This window comes from Haemorhous mexicanus, chromosome 1, assembly GCF_027477595.1.
Source record: "Haemorhous mexicanus isolate bHaeMex1 chromosome 1, bHaeMex1.pri, whole genome shotgun sequence".
In the NCBI taxonomy this organism is placed as follows: domain Eukaryota; kingdom Metazoa; phylum Chordata; class Aves; order Passeriformes; family Fringillidae; genus Haemorhous; species Haemorhous mexicanus.
Window position 1 is genome coordinate 21,365,629 of NC_082341.1, and position 21,776 is coordinate 21,387,404.

Genomic DNA, 21,776 nt, shown 5'->3' on the forward strand with positions numbered 1-21,776 from the left:
TTTTTAAAAATCTTAGTAAGATTATGGCTTCTGAGAACAATGTTTGCCCATTTTGTATTGATTTATAAAGTGGTTTCTTTTTGTTTTTCATCCCCGAAGATTTTAGTCCAGGACTTATGACAGCTCAAGGCCATTAAGCAAGACTTCTTTTGCATTTTATTTTTGCTGACTCAAATGAACTGTCATCAAGAGGCACAAGGAAGCACAAACACTCACAAACTCTGTGAACAGAGCTGTGCCTGGGTGGGTGTTTGTGTCGCTATCCACTTCCACAAGAGCTGTACTGCTGTGGTGGCCTCCAGGAGAGAGCTGAGAGCAACGGTGGGACTTGGTGGTGAGGAACTCAGATCTAAACTGCTTTGAGTGTATTTCATCAAAGTGATTAAACAGAGAGGGCAGGCTCTTAGATTTAGTTATTAAAAGCTTTAGGGAAGACAGTGGTTTTAGTAAGGCTTTATACCAAAATATACCTTAGAAAGCTTCTATTTTATTGGTATATTTTGTTGTCACTTGCTGTGGCAAAAAAAAAGTTTGGTTTGTTTTAATCTGACTTTTTGTTGTTGTTGTTGTATCATAAGAGCTTTGTGGCAGGTCAGACAATAATGTAAATAATATTCAGCAGAGTTTAAATCAAACCTTCTTCAGAGAAAGTTTCAGGTTCATTTAGCTGATATCCAAATGACAGACATCTTTTCAGCTGAATGGAGCCATAAAAAACAGAAAAGGACAAAGAAGGATTTTAATGCTGAATAACAACTTCCTCTTAATTTTAGTCTATGTTAATCTTATAATAATCCTTAGTATGAATGTTGTCACTTTTTCTTATTTTATTCAGAATTTTGTTATGTTGATTTTCTTACTAAATCGTTAACTCTCAGGATTCACCTGGGACTCTTAAATATTTTTGTTTATTTTAAATTCACCTTTCAGAAATGCAGGAAAATCTAGAAAACAGAACTATCTTAGAGGCTGAAAAACCACCTTGCCTGTCACAAATTTTTCTGATATCTCCCATTGCTCCCAAAAGCTCTAGAGGCCCCACACAACCCTTCCTTCATCCTTTCTTCCCCTGCCCCCAAACCCACTGACTCCTCAGTCATCCTTTCATCCCTGCTTCAGATCTCCCAGTCCCTTCTCAGCTGCCGAGCCTGGCCTCCCAAAACCCTCATATTAACTTCAAGACTCCCTACTAGCTTTTCCTCTGTGACCTTTATGCAATGCTTTTTTTTAAAAATTTTTTTTAATCTCAGCCTAGTCCTATTCTGGCAGCTCCCATGAGATAAATATAATTTTACTTAATAGAGAAATAGGGCAGTAAAAGCTACTTTTGGCTCTAATATTTATTGAAATCTCAAGCTGGTCCACATCCAGTTGTCTACTAAGGGATTTAGTGGTACAGTCAGGTATGGGGATGTATTTCACACATAACTGTTTCACTCTGGCTTCCCTATGTAAACAAGTACTTAGGTCTTCTGAGCCAAACATTTCTTTACCTTATGAGCACATATAGGCAGTAGTCGAGTCTCATATTAATAGTACAGCATGTGTATGTCAATATTGAAATGATCTGAAATCTTCAGGGTGAAAGGTATTTATGCCAAAGACAGCATTATGTTTTGGTATCCATGTTCAGTATGGCTACAACTAAAACAACACTAGTTGTAAACTCAATCACTACTAAATTTCTCAAAAGGATATGAAATAATTGTTGTCCGGGTCATAAAACTTTGATTTTTTTCTTTGAAAGATCCAGAACTAAATAACTTCTATAATTTTAATGTAAAATGTTTAATACCACATAATCTGTAGCTGGCTCAATTTACCAGGAGCACTGCAAAATAATCTTCAGGGCTTTATATCTGATGTTCACTCTTTTTTTGTTTGTTTGTTTTAGATTTAGGTTTGCGTGATCTTTCATATGTAAAGTAACTGGTGCACTAGTAAACTAGGACTCTTCTAGAAATTATAAAAGTACTTCAAAGCAATTCTCAAATGCACACACTGTACTGCCAACCAGAAAGGCTAGATAACAGCCTGCTAGAGCTGTGTCTTTATCATAAATATTTGCACCTTCTGGTTCACTGAATTCATTTGCTACATATGAAATATTTAACTGTTAATCCTCCATTATAGATTTATCATTGGCTATCTAAGCACTGCTTTCATGACTTTTATTTGTCTATGTGGAAATAATACCACAAGAAATACGGTAGTAGACATTGTGAGAAAGAACAGAAAAGAACTAATTAGCCGAACCTTTTGCTTAAGCATATCCAGCGTACCATTCAAGGGTGTCTGAATATTGTAGAATTAAAAACTGGAAATTTTACCTGTAAGCCTACCTGCAAACTAATCCATATATTCTCCAAGGCACTCATTGAATGTGTCTGTCTACTAATGATTGGTGCAGAGAGCCTCATTAATAGGTACTCACATTCTAAGTATGTTAGTATTCATTACTTGAATAGTCAACTATTTGAAAATGTGTTTGTACAATTTAAAATATAATTTACATTGTTTGTACAATGTAAAAATGTACTGTGTGTAGCATCAGCATGGACTGGACAAATAAGAAAATGCAGCAGAAAGGAAAAAGTACCCACACTGGGTTAGGAATAGGCCCAGCCATCTAGTTGCCACTGCACCTCCAGTGCTGGGGCTCAAATATTCTTTCTGAATAGAAATCACAGAATGATTGAGGTTGGAAGGAGCTCCTGGAAGTCATCTGGTACAACCTGCCTGCTTAGGCAGGGCCTCATAGAGCCAGTTGCCCAGGATTGTGTCCAGGTGGCTTTTGAATACATCCATGGATGGAGACTCCACAACCTCCCTGGGAAGCCTGTGTCAGTTTTTAGACACTCTCACAATAAAAGTGGTTCCTGATGGTCAGAGGGAACCACCTTTATTTCTGTTTGTGCCCATTGCGTCTTGTCCTGTCACTGGCCACAACTGACAAAAGCCTGGCTCCATCCTCTTTGTAGCCTCCCTTCAGGTATTTATACACACTGATCAGATTCCCTCTGAGCCTTTTCTTCTTCAGGCTGACCAGTAAAGACAGGCTGAGAGACCTGAGATGGTTCAGCTGGAAAAGAGAAGGCTCTGGGGAAACCGCACAGTGCCTTCCAGTACCTTAAGGGAGCTGCAAGGGAGAGCTGGAGAAGCGCTTTTTACAAGGGAGAATGGCTTTAAACGGAAAGACGGCAGGCTGAGATGAGATAGCGGGAGGAAATTGTTTACTGTGAGCATGGCGGGACACTGGAACCCAGTGCCCAGGGAAGTGTTCAAAGCCACATTGAATGAAACTTTAAGCAATCTGGTCTAGTGGAAGGTGTCCCTGCTTATGCAGGGCAGTTGAAACCAGGTGATCTTTAAAGTCCCTTCCAGGACAAACCATTTTCATTCTGTGATTTCTCTGCGCAATATCTCATTTCTTTCCAGCCTTAGTTGTTATGTGTTATTCATCAATGTTGCAAGAATTGTTGTATCTGTTTTTTTGTGAAAATAATACAACTATATTCAGGAAAAGTCATTTTCCTCTTTGTAACAAAATGCTCTGCCTTTCCTTATAGACAGAAATACGTTTCATTTAAGTTTCTAGCTCTAGCTCATCCTATGTATGCTAATGACGTATGCTAATTTAAGTTCATGAACATCCAGAGAAAGGGAAAAAAAAAAAGCTATATTATTTGCCGCATGGCCAGCCTCCTTTCTTTAGGAACAAGTTGTCTCACACTTAAGACATGCCATGAGTTTACAATATTAAAATCTTTGAGTAAGATCACTGAAATCTTTGTTTATGACAAGCAGGAGTAAGATCACATGATCTGTATTTTTTCATTTAGTCTTCCGTGTGAACTGAATGGCCTTTTTGTACTTAGTTTTCTTATGGGACTGAACTTTACAAATAAATCATCCAAATTCTTGGGATAAAAGGACAAAGTTGCAATGTCTACACAGTATTTATCAACTCTCAGAAAATGTATTTGAAAACAGTAAAATCAAAGTCAAATATGTTGTAATCAGCTGGAGTGTTTGAAAATTATTGATTAAATCAGTTTTAACACTTCTGGGGTACCAGAATTTAATAAAATTCATAAAATAATTTTATGTATTTTGTGATGTAGCTACTCTGGTCAAATACTGAAATGAAAAAATAACAACTGTACTGCTTTCGAAAAATTGATCTACAATGCATTACATTTTTATTGGAAGATTTTATTTAAAAATAGATTTACAAATAAATCCTGAAACTTTAGGGCACCTCAGTGAGAGATTAAATTTGTAGATATACAAACTTCAGTGCTAGAGGCCAGCTGAAGCACTGGCAGTGTTTGGGAGCAGATCGTGGGAAATCCGTGAGGCAGTGGGGCAGAGGCTTTGCTTTGCACAGCTGTGTAAAGACTTGCCATAATAGCTGTCTGGAGCAGCAATCTCTGTGCTGGAGGAAACATGAGGAGCGCCTGTTCTCCCTCCCTCAGGACGCGCGTAATGCTCAGCAGAGACCGGGAAGGGAGGAGTGACTACTGTGCCCTTGTGTTCTGCCTCCGCTGGCCTGAGAGATGCTCTTAGGGAAGATGCAAACCACCCCAGTGAGAAAGCCCCCAGGGAGAGTACCGTGCCCCCGGCAGGATGTCCCCAGCGCTACCCTTGCCATTCTCCACACGGGGCGGGGCGGGGCGGGAGGCACCGCGCCCGGTCTCAGCCTTCAATGCCGCGATTTCCAACCCAGAGTTCACCGTTCCTGTGCAGTTTGCTATAGCATTTTAAAAAACTATTTTGTATTAAAACCAGTAGATGGGTGCATTTGCTGTGGCTTTGTGGTTGGTTGGTTCGTTTTGGATTTGAAATTAGCTTTATATAGTCCAGCAGCGGTAGGGGCCCGGCCGGAGGTCACGCGTGGCAGCGGGGCCGCGGGGGACCCCGCGACCCGCCACGTCCCAGGCGTGCGGAGAGCAGGTCACCGCGCCCGCCTTCCCCCTCGTCCCTCCCGCTGGCTGCGGTGGGAGGCGAGCGGGGCCGGCACGGCTGGGGAGGCCATTTTGCAGCCGTTCAGGGAGGGAGAGCGGGCGGCGGGCGCGGCCGGGCGGGACTCGGCCCCCCGCGGCAGGTGAGCGCGGCTGCGGCGGGCGCGGGGTCGGACGGCTGCCCCGTGGGACGCGCGGCCGCCCCGGGCGGGCCGGGGGCAGCACCGGCGTCGCCGAGGAGCCCCACGGCGGGGCAGGGCAGGGCGCGGGCGGCAGGGGGCGCTGCGCCGCCGGGAGCGGGCAGGGCAGGGGGTGCCGCCAAGGGTTAAGGGGCGGGCGGGGAGCCCGGGCCGCTCCCGCAGGGAGTGCGGGGGCATAAACGGGAGCGGAATTTAAGAATAAACCCGAACGGACAGGCAGCGGGGCCGCGGAGCTCTCCCGCCTCCCCTTCCTTCCCGCTGGCCTCCGCTGCCAGCCCGCCTGCCTGGGGGGACAGCGCGGGACGCGGAGCCGGGGCGCAGCGGCGGGACGACAATGCAGCAGGCGGAGAAAGCAGGAGGGGCAGCGCACGGCAACATGGAGGGAGGCGCGGAGCGGGCCAGCCCCTGATGCGGCTCTTTCTCCTCCTCCTCCGGGCAGCGGCTCCGGCGGCGATTCTCTCCCTGGCGGCGGCTGGCGGCGGCGGGTGGAAATGAGCAGGTCGGCGGCTCTTCTCCTCTGCCTGCTGGGCTGCAACGTGTGGAAGGCGGTGACCAAAACCTTAGGGGCGCCCGAGGCGGCTCAAGGTCGGTGCGGGATGGGCGGCGGGACTGGCCCGCTTTGTGCGGCGGTCTCCGGGGCGGCGGGTGCTGCTTTGTGCGGGGGGCCGGACCGAGGGTACGGCGGGGAAGCGGGTCGGTGATGTGAGACCTCTCCTGGCTTCCGCCGGCCGCTGCAGACCCCGCAGCCCGGAGAAGCGGAGGCAGCCCCGCGGCTGGGGAGCTTTTGTTACTGGCAGGGGCAGGGGCTGCGCTGGCCGCATTGTGCTGCCCCCTCCGTTCCTCCCTCCGTCCCTCGGCGCCGCCGGAGCTGTTGCATTGCGTTCTTTCCCCACGGTTTCCCGTCTCCTCACCGTGCCCGCTGCAGGGCCCGACGCGGCGGCGAGAGGCGGGTGGGGGGCACCGGCGGCCGCAGGCCGTGCGGGGCGGCCAGGCTGGGGTTCGCCCCCTGGGCTGACGGCGCGGCTCGGCCGCGGCCCCGGGACGTTTCCGGGCCTCCGCCGGGCCTTTTGTTCGGCGCGGTGGCTCCCGCCGGCCGGGCGGGGTCTGTCACCGCTGCCCCCGGGCAGTCGGGCAGAGACTCTCCCCGGCCGGGCAGGGTCGTCCTCCGCCTTCGCCTGGGCGGGCGCAGAAGCCACAGGGAGCCAGTGCCCGAGCGCCCGGGGGCACCTGGAGCAGCTCCTGATGCTCCTGTGCCGGGCTGCGGGTCATGCCCTGGGCTGCGCAAGTCTGATCTTCACCTGTGCCGTGGTGTGGCAGCCCTTCGGCCGGCGAGGTGCACCTGCCCTCCAGCCCTCCCCCGTGTGGAATCTCGGCGAGGGGGGAAACACCGCCGTGCCCTCCTCGCCCTTGGCCTTGGGTTTGGTGGCAGGAGGGCAACCCCTCTGTCGGGCTCCAGCAGGCATCCTGTGGCACATCGCGCCTGCTGGGACCACAGGTATGTCAGGATGCACAAAACTTGTGTACACAGGGGTACAAGACATGTTAGAAGGAAGTGTATCCTCCTCTGTGGTCAGCGTTGGCCTTGTGATATGAATTGTCAAATGGCTAAATGTGTCATCTGGGACGAGCGATCATACACCAGCTGAGCCTTCATGGCAGTGGGCTGGCAGCATCCTTCCCTCTGCACTGGGGTGGATGTGCACCATGTGAAAGGTGTGCTTATGTCCTCTTTCCTCAGAGCTTTCCTTATCTCACACAGGTTGTAACAATCAGTAAGCAGTGCTTGCTGCAAGAAATAAAATATTGGAAGTAAGCTCTTTGATTTCCTTCTTTCATGGTTGGATTTAGGTACCCTAAGTAGAATCTGGGTGAGCACGTGTTCACGCACAGAGTAGTCAAAAGGCAAAGTTGTCTTGTAGGAAAACCTACCGCGCCAGGCCATCTGACATCAAATGCAATACCAATTTCTGCCTTTTTTAAAGGACAAAAAAAAAATAGCTGTTCTGGAATAAGAACTGCTAACTAAAACTCAAAGGCCACTAAACTTGGGATATACTGAATTAATTGATAAGTATGCCAGAAAACCAGAGCTGTGTGTGGCCCATGAAGCACTTCAGATACCAAGGTAATATCAAAATCTGCTATAATTTTTGTATCATATGGAAAATCTCCTTCATTGTAATCAAAGTGGTGAGGTATTGGCAGAATTAGTGCCTTTCAGGTGTCTGGCTGATCTTCTACTGTCAGGCTCAATTCAGATGGCATGGAAAGGCTTGTGTGTAGCTGCTACATCTACATCAAGACTGATGGCCGATTATTTGAGTAATAACAGCTATGTCAGTGAGTTGAGAATATCTTTATCAAAATACAAATGTCTAATTTGGTCTTCCATGTAAGAACATCTGAGTTTTCATAATACCACTTTCCAAATCCTGAATAGAAGCCTTTATTCTTTGGACATGTACATTGGTACGAGAGGATATGTAGAGCTGATCTCATATCAAAATGTATTCTACTTCCTAATAGCACCTCCTTACTGTGAATCCTTTTTTGAAAGTTTATGTGATGCCAGCTTGTAGCTTTGAATAACTTCGTGAACATCAGGTGTGATGATTTTCTGGGGAAAAGAGGTTTGGTACTAGGTACATTCCCAGTTTGTATACATACAGCACAGCAAGTGCTAAATGGTTGTAAAACCTAAACTAGCTGGTTTTCCCTCTTGCCCTTTTAGTACCATGGTCACAGTTGTAGGTACAAGTAAAGAGCCATTGCCGAAGTTCAGGGATGTTTGCACGAGTGTCTTTTCCTCTGTGGCTGTGAATGGACTACTTAAAAACCAAGTGAATGAAATAAAGGTAGAGGTTAGAAAGCCAGAGCATGCCATTAGGGAATAATTCCTTCAGCTGCAGTATTTTTTGTTGGACAGGTTACATGAGACTAGGGTGTAGGGACAGATCAAATGAGACTTGGTTAAGATGTTCCACGTCTGTGTTAACAAACGTGGAATAAATAGGTCTTGGATTTGGAGCTTTTTGAAGGTGGGATTTGTAGTCAGTGTTCTGATTAGGAAAGGATGAGGAGGGATGCTTTGCATCAAGCATTTCTCTCCTTTATTGGTCTCAGACATATGTTCAGACAGTCCCAGCTTCAAATTCTCCTCAGCCAGACTGATTACGTAATTTGTGAATATGGAAGTACTGGTTATTAAGCTCTGCGCTTAGCACTGTATTTAGAAAATTGAATGACTTTTTTATGCAGATCTCTTGTGGCTTCTGAAGGTCACGGAGGTACCCTCTAAGTCTCAATAAGGTACTTGCTTTGATAGGGTAAAATTCTCACAGATGAGTTTGCTTTTTTTTCCATATTGGTGCTTGGAACACCAGCAATGAGGCTGTTAGATGTCCATGCAGGTACCCTTTAGAACCTTTACCTCTGTAACTTCCCACAAGTATGTAAAACCTGATAGGTATTTTAGATGAGGACTAAATTATGGTTTTGTGGGGTTTGGTTTTGGTTTTGGTTGAATTTTTTATTTGTTCTAACAGGTATTCCAGAACTTCAGTTTCTTTTAGTGCTGAAATGAATGTGTACAAATATTAAAACAAACAAATAAGCCCCCAAACTAACCCTTAAGCTGAATTCCTATTGGCACTGGTGATTTGTTTGGTGAATACACAAAATATATGGTACATGTTTTTTCACATGAATAGGTCTTGTGTAAAACCTAACAACAGACCTCTGGCAAATAGGAATTTAAGAGTTCTGTGAAGATGTAACATTAAACCACCGAGAATGTCAGCATAATCAGTGTAATTTGGGAAGGGATTAAATTTCTTTATCACCTGTAAACTTTGCTTCACAGTAGAAGATGAGGATCACTCATTTGTAGCTGCTAGGGAGGTCTTTTTAGAGAAATCCTAGAATATTCTGTTTTAGTGCTGAAATCTGGCATTATATTTATCTACTGCAGTATGTGTTGGTTTTAACTCATATTTCAGTTGGTCTTCCTATTTTATTAGTTTTTCAAAATTAAGAAGTTATGAATTATAAAATAACATTTGAGTAATTAATAGCGCCCAATTTAAATACTAGCCTACCAGTAGATGAATATGCTCAGGATATCTCATCTTCACATTCCCAGGATCAGATTAGGTAGATAATTATTTTCCAGTACGACAGTGAATAAAAATTCAGATGTTGCTGCTTTGTCAGAATCTGCAGTGTTTTTTATCTCTGTGTGCATGGAGGACAGGAGGGTTGATGCTTGAGTGCTGCTGTTTGGAATTGCCTTCCTGCAAGCTGCCATTCCATTACTTCATGGAAGCTAACTTCTCAGCCATTTCAGCTGGACATTCTGCAAAGTCTGCTTTTCTGCACAGCACAGTCACAGCTCTGAGAAGACACGCCAGTTCTGGGCTGAGGGTTTTTTTTTATTTTTAAACTGGTTATCCCATGCTTGCAGTTTTAACAGTGATGCTAAAGTTTAGATGATGCAGAAATAGTCTTTATAGTCTTTCTCTCTTTCCTCTTGCACTGCCATACTGTCTCTTCTCATTCAGCTGCAATTACTAATGACCATCAAATCCAAAGGTTTATTTCATTGAGACCCAAATGGACTCCTCAGAGTAGAAGCTAAATTTCTCTAAAGCAGTAAAAAAGACATTGCTTTATTTTAGTGGAGGAGCCAATTGCTTACTCACTACTAGACAGTGTTGTAAAATGTTAATGAAGATGAGGTGATTGATTTTATCAAAATTATTTTATAATTTTATCAATTAGCAGATCCAGGTAAGCACTGGGTTTTGGTTGGGTTTTTGTCATGTTTGTCTTGAGCTACTAATGCCTGCAAATGCCTAGTAACTGATTTCCCTCAGTCAGTTGAACAAGTTACCTAGGTGATCTGAGGATTTAAAACTGCAGTCTTTTTCTCCGGAGCATTTGTGTTCACTCTTTTGTCTTGTAATACCTTGCACTAAGTGATTCAAGGTACCTTTAATAATGCGTGTATGCACTTGTGAAGTGACAAATTCATATGCTGGCTTTCCCTGTGGGCCCACTTGTGTCTTTTTTGCTCACTTGTGTCTTGAGATAGTGCTAATTGCCATGTGTTTCTCCCTCTCCTTATTTTTTATCTTTTTTTTAACACCACAGTGATGCCTTTTCCTACTTGAGACTAAAACTGGGTTAATGAAGCTTTTACGGATGGCTGTGTCAACTTTTGGCTAAGTGAATGGTTTCAAGTAAAGGTTTCTGGTAACAATGAAATGCAGTTTTACAATTTTTAATTGTAATGGTTAATAGAAGCTTGGCTATATGTATTTGTGTGCTGGGGAGGAAGAAGAATTGTGCATTTAGATTTTTTTTGGTAAATGCAGGCACAGAAACGTCACTCCGCTTTCTGTTACTACAAACTTCAGATTGGTTTTTTACTCTTGTCTTCTGTGGGCAAAGCCAGGCTTGGCACAGGAAGAAAACCAAGAAGAAAATGCATGTCAAGAAGAAATGCAATGCTTTGGTCATGTCATTATAGGAATGTGCTGTACCTGGCAGGTTGGAGGTTGAGCTTAAGTGGCTTTTCTTAACAGCCCTGCTTGAAGTCTCACCAGTGAATAGCAGTGTAGTGGGGAGTGATGCTTCCGTTCCACATCTGAAATGCCAGTATATTGGATTAGTACAGCTGTTGTGAACTTCAGGCTTATAATTCAGGGAGTGTTCTTCTTCCACTGAGCCAAAGGCAAACCAGGTAATCTCTCAGAAGTACATGCAACTTGAAATCGAAAAAATGCACTTTATTTCTGTTGGCTTATACATTCATTGCCTTGTGCAAACTGCATTTTTTGTAAGATCAATTTTCCTTTGCTCCAGTATATATATATCTGTTCTGCCTTTAGATATGAAGAAAGGCAACTTCTCAGGGAACTGTGGTGTTGGTATTCTGCTTCTCCCACAGGTCCCAATGGTTTTACTATACACATGCCAGGCAGCAAAAATAAGGGAGGCAAAAAGTCTGTGTAAATGGTTATATTTACTAGAAAAAAATCAGTGTAATGGTACTAATATAATGCATGTTAATAATGTACACTAAAACGTTTTGTTTTAGGAAGTGTCAGATAGAACTGAGTGCTTTTTTTTCCCTTCAGAAATTCCAGAAACGTTATTCTGAAGGCTGGTTTACATTAAGCTTTCAGTTAATGCAATATCTGGCTTGCTGTGCATGGGTAATAAGCATTATACACATGCTTTTTACGAATACCATTTTTAGTTTTATTAGAAACTGGAAAATATATATGTATTTTTTATACAGAGCCATAAGAATGTGAACATACTGTAATTTTTTGTTCCTTTTTCTAAATGCATTGAATCTTCCATTTTAAAATAGTAAGACAGAATCACAGTTGACATCGTGGCATGTCTGAGCTCTTGAAAGGAGTATTTTTAAGTATGTTCCAACGCAGAGCAGCATTTTCATTTCTGTAAAATGCTGATGTTCTGATTCAGATATACCCATGCCACTCTTGATAGCTTGAAGAGCAACAGGTCCTGAGGCAAAACTGAAGGAAAAATTCATTTATGTACAGTACAGTCTCTAACTTGGACTCCCTGTTACTTAGGAATCATCACTAGCTACTTGGGGGATTGGGTATATTTAAACAGAGTTGCAGTGGGTATAAAAATATGTTTTGAGTACAAGCAGTTTATGCAGGCAGGGCACAAAAGTCCCTGGTAATCCAACACCGAAGCTATCTTTTAATTGTTCCTACTCTTACTTTTTGCAGTTCTTTGAGCTGTCACTGCCTGTGCCATTCAGTGGCAGCATCGTAGGCAGTGAATTTCTGTCTTTGTTCATTATCTGTACCCCTCATTGGCAGGTGAAGCCTCCCTGTTGCTGTGAGTGGGCACTGCACCATGGCAAACTGCTGCTGCATGGGTGCTTTTCAGATGGAGAGGCAAGAGCACACAGCAGTGTAGAGGGCACCACGCAGGCCTTGCTGGAGTTGGAGTCACTTGTAGGGGCCACCCTCAGCCTCTCTGCCCTTAGGGCTTTGAGGAGACACAGTGGCAGCTGAAGTTAGCAGAGAGGAAATGGAGCATGGAGCGGAAGCCAAGGGGAAGGAAGTAGCAGCATCCTTTCAGCTTGGGGACAACAAAGAAGCTGAATCCAATGTGGTGCATAATGCTTGCAGTTAGTTGTAGCTGCAGGACTGCTGAGAGCTACCCTACTATGTGGTGGGTATAATACAAGAATAGTGTTTAGCAGTAAAGGGGAGCTCACCATGACAGTCCATGAATGCTGAGATAAATAGGAAGTAGAAGTAGATAAAGTACTCCTGCTTTGTTGAAGAAAACAGAGCACTTCTTCCTGCACAGATGAGCAGAAGTGATAGTGGTATTGGGTTCTTCCTCTTGTTTCATCCCATCTTTGTGATTGTCATTATTGAAACATGGTGTCTTTCATCCTTTATAAGCAAAGGCATACACACAACAAGTATTTCTCAGGTGATTTTGTGAGACTTGCTGAGAAAACAGCACCAAATTAAGGTAACAGCTGCATTTGTACTGCTGCTGCAAGGAAATTAACGTGTCAGCAGTTTCATCTGGCCCTCTTGCTCTTCACCATACAGTGAAAAGTTGTGAAAGGTTAAGATCCAAATAGCTCATATCTCAGTCTGTACACATCAAGTACTCCTCATGTGAGGGATATGCAGTTTGCATGCAGGGTAGGAGGCATCTCATCTGACTTAGGTGTCTGCAGTCTTCAAGTGTCTGCATTGTAGTGAGTCGCCCACGGTCCTTTTGCAGACAAGAAGATCTAATCTCAGCTAATGGAGCCAAGTATCATTCCTGTCACCTGGAGTAAGCACATTTGGGTTGATGAATATCCACTGTGTGAATCTTCACTGGTGAGCATGGCAGCCTACACAACACTATTTGAATTCCCATTTAGTCAGATGAATCCTCCCTCACTGTTGCCTCCCTCTGTGTTGCCCTCTGGCTTTTGGCCTTGAGCTATTGAATATATACAGTGTAATAAACTATGTGAAGGAACACACTCTTGGATTACCTGGCTGGGTTATGTGCTTTTCAAGACTCAAACAAGAGTTATTGTCTATTTACAGTTCTAAACCATTTGTCTTTGTGGCATTATGCTTATGAACCTAAGTGTTTCACTCCCAAGAGTAAATAAACGAAAAGTTTGGAAACAAGTAAGGAGGCTTGTAGAGTTGTTTGGACTTGCCTATATGTTTTTGCCATGTTTTTAATTAGCTTTGTATTCCCAGGGGTTGATTTATTCTGAGTTAAATGGCATCGTTACTCTCATCTTTGTTTTCTCACACTGGCATTTGTGTAGCAATGTGGTAAACCAGATCAAGGAAGTTATCCAACTGAAAACTCCTGTATGCAGCAGCTCAGTCTTCACCTGGATCATTTCCCTGACTGGATTCATCAGAAATTACACAAATGCTCTTGCTGGTGCAGTGGAAAGGGCTGGGAGGAGCTGGTAAAGGAAAACAAGGACTTCATGATAGCAGTGCCACTTGATGCAGGATTACATTTTTTTGTAGAACTAAAGTATTAGACGTAAGACACAGCATTTAGAAACATAACTGTTTTAAAAGTTACTACTTTAAGGAAACTGCTTTTATCTGGAAATATGATACCATCCCATTGCTCAAAGTAAAAGCGTAAAGAATTTTTTGAAAAACCAATTTGCTTACAGTGGGAAAAAACTTGCATTATACAGTTAATACTGGCAGACCTGGACCTGGATGCTGGCAGATGATTTGAGGCGCTTTCAGTTACAACTGTCTCTTGTCAGAACAAGTTTTTGTCCCTGCCCAGGATTTCCATTTTGTACCTTGCATGGAAGTTTAAACAGACTTCCATCCACAGTTTCAGCTCAAGTGTCCTGTGGCATGTACTGTGACGACTCGAGTGCTCGCAAATGTTTCTCCCAGTTGTAGGGCAACAGATGAGTTAGTACCTGAGTCATCTTTTCTCTAGATGTTCTAAATGGCTTGAGAGGAAATGATATATTTTAGTTTATTTGAATGCTAAAGAAAGGTGGGGGCAGTACTGGCACTTACCATAGTCTTCTGGTAGAGTAGTTTTGCCAGCATGTTGTCAGCACAAGGTTTGACATGATAGATGCATGGTGCCTGGTAGTGTCTGGTCACTCCTCTCTGATGTCTGCCAGCCAGAATGATTCCCACCTTCCTTCAGCTGATTGCTTTCCTTAGCTACTGCACTTTTGCATTGGTGTCTCCAAGAATAGTGTCAGCTGAGAGATAAGAACTTTAACTCTTTATCCTACCCTTCCTCCTTCTGTCCCTCTGTTGGCCCTCTTGTATCTTGAAAGGCTTGGTTTGTTTTTGCTGATGACAGGCAAGAAAGTGTGCTAGGGAGTGCTCACGGCCTTTTCTTGTTTCTTGTTTAAATTGGGCATGCATTGCTAGGGAAATTAATGTATCCAGGAGCTCTGGAGACAGGACTGATGGTCTGCAGGGGGTGAGGTGGACAAAGGCAGGAACACACCGCCGGGCAGCAGGGGATGAACTTGTCTGGGCTTTGCGCTGTGTTTGCAGAATGGGAGCCAGCAGCTCAAGACGGGAGCTTTCTTTACTTCTCTCTGCATTGTGGTCCCAACAAGTTTTGAAACCTGCTGAGTCGTATGCTGACCTGGACCAATATTACAGCAGTTAAAAAGGCTACTTGGGATAATAACATTGACAGACACAGTGAAGCACAACAATATACTTGCTCGTTTGTCTTTATTGCTATTACCTAGAATATTCTTGCAGTATTCACATCTTATTTCAGCATTTGAAGTCCTGGCAAGTACCTTAAGCTTGGGCCAGTCTCTAGGTTCATGATGTATGATTTACAGGACCCAGGAATACATGTTTGAAAGGAGAGCTGTATTTTCACTGTTTTGTGGTGAACCTGTGTGTGGGGACTGCTACATTTTCCCTACTGTAAAAATCTTAATTTGAAGACACTAATTTTCTTCAAAAGTTTACTGTCCTATAAGAACAATGGAATTTTTATTTCATTCTTTAGTATACTGCTAGTTAAAACTTTTTAGAGAGAACTGTGGCATTAAACTTAGTCTGTGTAAATATTGTTGTTAGCATGTTACATGAAAATTAAATATACAGTTGCTTCAAGCAGCCTGGAGCAGTAGGAGCTAGAACTTAAAATGGGATGAATTTCAAGTTTGCTTATTGCTGTAAGGTATAACTGGAGTGGGCTTTAGAATATCAAATTAGTGAAAGCACTTTAAAAATCAATTGTTGAAGGAAGAGACTCTGCCATACTAAAGTTGTTGTTGAAAACCATTAGTTTTTCCAGACATTTGATAAGGCCATCCTTCTTAGGGTCAGATATGAATACTTATCTGGTCTATGAAGCTTTACCTCAGCAAAAACTACTTGCCATTCTTTAGCTATGTTCAGACTCTTGATGAAGATGTTGTTTTAATTAGTAATTTTACCTGTATGTAATCTCTTAGTGAATCTTGGAGGGGTTGTTTCATTTGTTTGAGGTTTTTGGTTTACTATTGCTGCATAAAGAGCTGAGTGAGCCCTCTCAGCAGATGTTGTCATTAGAAAGGGTGTCAGATTAGTGTCATGTCTCAAGACTTTCTGTGCACAGAAAAATAGCCTTGAGTTTTGAGGGGTGAGGGGCTAGGCAAACAGAGTAGAGGAGTTTTTGTTTTGGACTCCTAGAAAGGTAATGGTTATTCCCATGTGCAAGTTAATACATGCTTTAAAGTCTACTTTAAAGTGGTGAAAAAAAATTTTTAAAAAATGCATATAAGCTCTCAAGATGAAACTCATTAATAAGACCTGTAGGTTCCTTTAGAGTGGTAGAGAATGTTTGCTTACCATAGATGATTACACATAAACAAAGATGCTTTTTAATATCTAATGCATTTGAGGGTCAAGTCTTGCATCAGTTAGCTGCTCGGGGTAATCAAATGTCATCTTCCCTTACCCCTAGCCTGATTGCATGGGGGGAAATATTAAAGCTTAAGTTCTTCTGGCCAAGCTCTCTGATGTACTCTGTGTGCCTGTGGTGATGTTAGCATTTCCAGGAAGGAATATATTGAATGGGAGGAAAAGTAAATGCACGGCGCTGTTTCATTACCATGACATGGGGCAGAAACTCCCATGGCCTCACTGTAGCTTCATGCCATTCTGTCTGATGCTGTACAGGTGAACAGCTAGAAACAATATTCTCAAAACAGTCCATCCTGACAGAGCCTTGGTGCATCATGGGGCTGGCTATAAACAAATGGTATCTGACATTATTGGGTTGCAGATCATTGCTTGCTTTCTGGTGTGTCTTTGTGGAGATAGCAAAATGCAGCCTTCTTTACTCCAAATGTTGAAATTCAGAAGAGTTTTTAACAGCCCAAAGGCTTTGAAGGCGATGGGTGTGTTTGCCAAAAAGAACAGCACTTTCCCTTGCTGAGTTTAATCTTGTAAGTTATTCGTACAGCTTCTTGAGTGTATAATAAAAGTAATAAAGTTCAAATTAATAAAAGTGTGTATCCTTCTTGGAAAAGAAAGACTTATTGCTTGTTCTTCTCTAGTCACAGGATGAGGAGGGTATGTCTTTTGTGCATAAAATAAGGTCAACAGTAAAGAGAAAGTGCAGTGACCATGACAATACACTGTCTAGGTCAGGGCTGGGAAGTAAATCAAGCCCACACAAGAGTTCGTTCTTAATTCATGCCATTTTTACTTCACTGGTTAGGGAACTTTTAATGAATTAAGTGATACTTGGTAATGAAGCTTCTGCTTGAACCCTTCTGAAATTATGTTCAGATTTATTCTTCCTCTTCTTGCAGTTCCATGCTTTTCTTTGTCACACTTGCACACTTGTAAAGGGTAAAGCCAGAAAGTTGCCTGGCAGTGGGCAGCACGGTGGTGTGTCAGCAGTCTGGGCTCGTCTTCAGCCTTCTGGGAAGGCAGAGCGCCCCCACCTGGAATACTGATGTTTAATTCTGAGGGGGTTTTTTATGTACACAGCAACTTGTCCCCAAAGTGAATGGCGAGCTTTTGTTCTGAATATATGTATGTAAAGAAACTAAGAAGGCTTTTAAAAAGGGGGCAAAAATAGAAAGCGTAAAGGTGATAGAAGGCATGAAAGTTCCTATATAGGAAATGAAGTTTGAATGGATTCCAGCTACAATTGCTAAGATCCTGCTTCCTTTTTTTCTTGCACTTTGCTTCACCTTCCCTTTCCTTCTGAGTTGAGCTTAATTTTTAACTTTATTTCATTTTGACAGAAGATAACCTACATTTTAAAAAGATAGTCTTGTAAACAAATGTGTATTTCAAACATACTCACAAAACTTGACATTGCAGATAACATCAGAATCTCATTTCATGCTCTGAAGCAGCGGGAGGATAAAACACCTAAAATTCAAGGTGCTTTTAAAAAGTCAATACTTGTCTGTAGTTACAGCACAGAAAATACCATAGGAAGCAATTATTTTAATTCAGAGAGTGAGACAACACTGAAAAATGTTGATTTCAGGAATTTTGCTGATAACCAATTGCATTTTTCAATCTTCTCCATGCTTACAGTATAATATTAAGTTTAATATTTTTGCTACTTTACACCCAAGCTGATGACCTGTGATTTTTGTGAAGTAACTCTGAATTCAGAAGACCTCACAGGTGGACCTCACCTGAGGGCGAAATAAAAAACTGTGTTTTATACCACCTTAAAAAGAATAGAGGAAAAAGAAAAGAACTTCATTGTAAGTCCATCGATCCCTTTCCTTGTCATGAATTATTCACATATTAGTGTAATTGGTTTTGTTTGGGGGGTTTTTAAGCCTTGTAAAGAGTAAAACAAATATGAGCATAATATTAGTATTCCTGTAATACCTAGTTATCTTTTACCTTTGTTTGTCTCAGTTTGTGTTGTTTGCCAGGTTTCTGAGACAAAAATTGTGAGTCAGTAGGATTAGGTTTTTTTGAGTGACTCTTGAAAAACTCTCAATTTGTTTGTTGGAATCCTGTCTTCTTACTTCTGTTGAGAAACTGGGCTGGCTGCAGTTGGTTGGAGACCTCAGCATTCATGCACACATGTGCAGATGTGCACATATGCTTGTCTTGTAAGGCCATATGGTATGAATCAAAGCTTACCTCACAGTAGTAAAACTGTAATGCATTTTCCACCATTTTCAGTTATGTGTTCAGGGCATGATACTCTGTACTTTGAACAATTTACAGAGATTGTCCTTTGTGAATGGTCATTATTCTGTGAAATTAATGTTTTCTTCAGGTTACTTAGCTTCAATTTTGTCTTTGGATTGCTGTGGATATTTCAATAACACCAGAAGTTGTGTCATCTTTTCTGCTCACTTGCTTTGTTCAAAGCAGTTTTGGCTTGCAAATGTTTACATATGTATTTGTTCCTTCTTGTTCATGGCAGGTAGATTTGCAGCAAACCCTTGCTAGCAGATAGAAAGCATGTGAACTAATTGAGTGTATGAGTATGTGTACTCCCTTGTTTGGGATTTTTAAACAATCTGAGACCTCTAGTTAAACATTTCTGGCTCCTGGTTGGTTTTTTTATCCTGCAGTTTTCGTGGTATCTCATGATTCCATGGGAGTTCTTAGCAATTTCCAACTTTATCAGAAAAATTGAATTTTAGTATTAGACCTTTATATCTTTTATGTAAAACTATAGCACTTAGAATTTTTTCTCTCATTCTAGTAGCTCAAGACAATTCTGCCTTTAGCTTGTGATAGTGCCTTTGATACTATTAAAAATTATCCTTTCTAGACACACAAATGCACTTAGCATTAAAATGGAGAACTGACCTACTGTTTATATTATATGTTATATATTTTATCAGTGGGGTGGTTAAGATACCCTAAATATGGACCAGATGCTGAATCAGATGTCTTACTCTGTAAATGACATTACTGAAAATCAGTACTGGTAGATTTTTCTCTTTGGTAGTCCTAGTAGGTCCTTGGGTCCTAACTGTTCCTATGTGCTTGTTTGTAACTGATATTTTTCTCTATCAGGAATATAAAACAACAACAAAAAATTATACATGTTTAGGTAACATGATGTGTCTTGTGCTTTGATTTTTTTTTTAATGGTCTGTAAGGACTCCAAGCCATCCCTTTAGGATATGTCTGGTAGCTGAATCTTCTGCCATACTTGTAGTTTTTGACAGCAGGACTTCAATCGCCAGCAGTTCTGGTGTAGATAATCACCTTGGGGAGTGGCCAGTAATATCTTCACATAGTCATGATGACCTTGACTTTCAGAGGAGATGGACATGTGTCATCCTCAGTGTGCTGCTGTGTTGTCTTAGAGCAAGGAGCATGCTCAGGCCAAAGTACGGAGGAGATTAATAGTTCATCAGGGAGTTTTGCTAAGAGTTGCTTACTTATTTCCTGATCCTTTTTTTCTGGAGGCTGTCCAGACACATCCTTGTGTCGATTCTGGAGACATTTTATGCATTGTCAGGTTCACTTGAACTTGCCTCTGACCTGTGTTTCCAACAGGAAACTGTTGCTGTGCGTTGCAGAAATTCTCTTACCTGGATGTTTACTCAAAGAATCGTAGAAGCATTTAGAAAAGACCTTGAAGATCACATAGTACAACAGTCCCTCACTAAACCATGTCCCTAAATGTCACATCTGCATCTCATAAAGGACTTGGTTATGTTCCTTCTAATAACTCTAAGTCCCTGACAATTTGGCAGTGTTTCAATTTGTTGTTGCAGTTGCTTGAAATACAACTGCAATTTAGCTTCTGAAGGACTCTAATCCATGTGTCTGGTTCCTTTCCCAGATTCTTAATCCCCATCAGAAGAGATTGAGAAGGATTTGGTTGCTCAGTACTTCCTGATGCTCATTGTGAGAGATGCTCAGTGTGTAGGTGGAATGAGGCATTTTGTTGACCTTCAGTACCACAGAGGGATGTGCAGAGATGAGGTTGTAGTGAGTGCTGTGTTTCTTTGTTGTTCCTACTTGAGGGAAGCTTGGTTATCTTGACAGCCATGGCAGTATCTGATGGCAACCATCTGCTGTCATGTTGGCCAGTCCTTAGTGTTCTTGACGTGTTGCATTCAGACTTAGGTGGTCTGTTGTGGTGGCTTTCTGTCCGCTGAGGATCCTAAACTGCAGCTTCTTCAGTGTGGGCTGGTATGGCTGAATGTAGAGCAGTGAGCAGGCTGTGCTCCTGTCCTTCACCCTCATCCACGCCCCACTGCTGCTGCTTTTTGGGAACAGCTTCCAAATTGTATGGATCTGTGCAATAAATAAAATAAAAGGATGATTCTTACGAACATTTTGTGAACTCATTGGGGAAAATGAGGAAACATTCTTCTTACTGGCTCCTGTTCAGAGGAATGGTGGCTGCTCTGCAGTTGTTTTTGCCTTACTGCGTGAGCTTGGAACAGATGTCTCATTGTTTTGCTCTCAGTACTTGGAGATGCTGGGCTGTCCCTGCTTACCACTGTTGTAACTTCTTGCTTGGCTGTTAGATATCTTAGATAGCAGTTGTGCATGAGGGCCCCAGCTTGTGTCTGGCATTCTGCTGGGCTATAATCTGTCAAGGTGTTGTGGCTTCTAATGTTTTCCATTGCCAGGGAACTAAATACCAGAAGTTCTGCTTTGTGACCCCTTTTAATGCTCTAAGCTGTGCAACAGAGAAAAGCAAGTAAGGTAGAACAGGAAACAAGTTCATCTGAAAATGCAAATAATTGAAAGAGGTAAAGACAATAGAAAACATGAAAGGTACTTACTGGTGTCTTACTGGCTTTGGCTGCTTGTTCTAAGCTGGTAAATGAAGAAGGTGTCCCCTTTTATTTGCCAAAGGCTGGCATGCTCAGGAGTGCTTCAGAGCCGCTGTCCTGCAGTGCTGAGTTTGAGCTGGAGGGTGGTTTACTGTTTACTAGTTCCTGTTGACAGCTTGGACTTAATGGAAGTGGATACTAATAGAGGAAGTAAACTTAGTGCAAGGTTATGAAATGATGGGGTAGCTTTTTAACCATCTTTAAATGCTAACTTCTTTATTCAGTTCTCACTGGATCTGTCTTTGAGAGAGGGTTTGTATTGCCCAGATACAGGGACTTGATGTAGTGACGGGATGTTTGTAAGATGGAATTGCTTTTCTCAATAGGGGTGGAAAAGATGAGCTAATGGGGAAAAGGGCATTTCTTTGAAGAATTATAAACATAAGCTTTTATTTTTTTACTTGTGTTTATTTTTCATACTTATTCTAGGTATTCTGGTCAAAGACAGTATCTGATTGCTGTGTGGCACTTTCCCAGCAGGTCTTGCAATGCAGACTTAGTATCTGAGCACAATTCTCTGTGGCTGGGTTTTAGTGCCAAATTTGGTCTTTATTTTCTGAGCACCTTTAACAAGAAACCAGTGTTGTGTGCTTGAATACTGCCTCAAACTGCTGCTTTTTAATAACAGTACTCAAGGTTTTATGCTCTTGTTTGTCCTTTTCAGCAAGTAGTCATTGGCTCTGTCCTTGACCCTTGTCCATACATATCTTCTCCCTCTAAGAAATCATACTGCTCTCTTCAGCCTTACCCGTCACTTCTATATAGGTCATGTCT

At 42.5% G+C, this 21,776-nt stretch overlaps 1 protein-coding gene across 2 annotated transcripts in view; it reads left to right on the plus strand.

The window, feature by feature from the left end:
- The first annotated feature begins 5,295 nt into the window (after window positions 1-5,295).
- Window positions 5,296-21,776, plus strand: part of FAM171A1 (family with sequence similarity 171 member A1) — an 87,742-nt gene continuing 71,261 nt past the window's right edge. The window contains exon 1 of one of the 2 annotated variants that reach the window (XM_059842589.1): window positions 5,296-5,749. In XM_059842589.1, the coding sequence (XP_059698572.1) occupies window positions 5,656-5,749 (94 nt within the window). In that variant the 5' untranslated portion in view covers window positions 5,296-5,655. The remainder of the gene's footprint in view (window positions 5,750-21,776) is intronic. The other variant, XM_059842580.1, reaches the window with a different exon arrangement.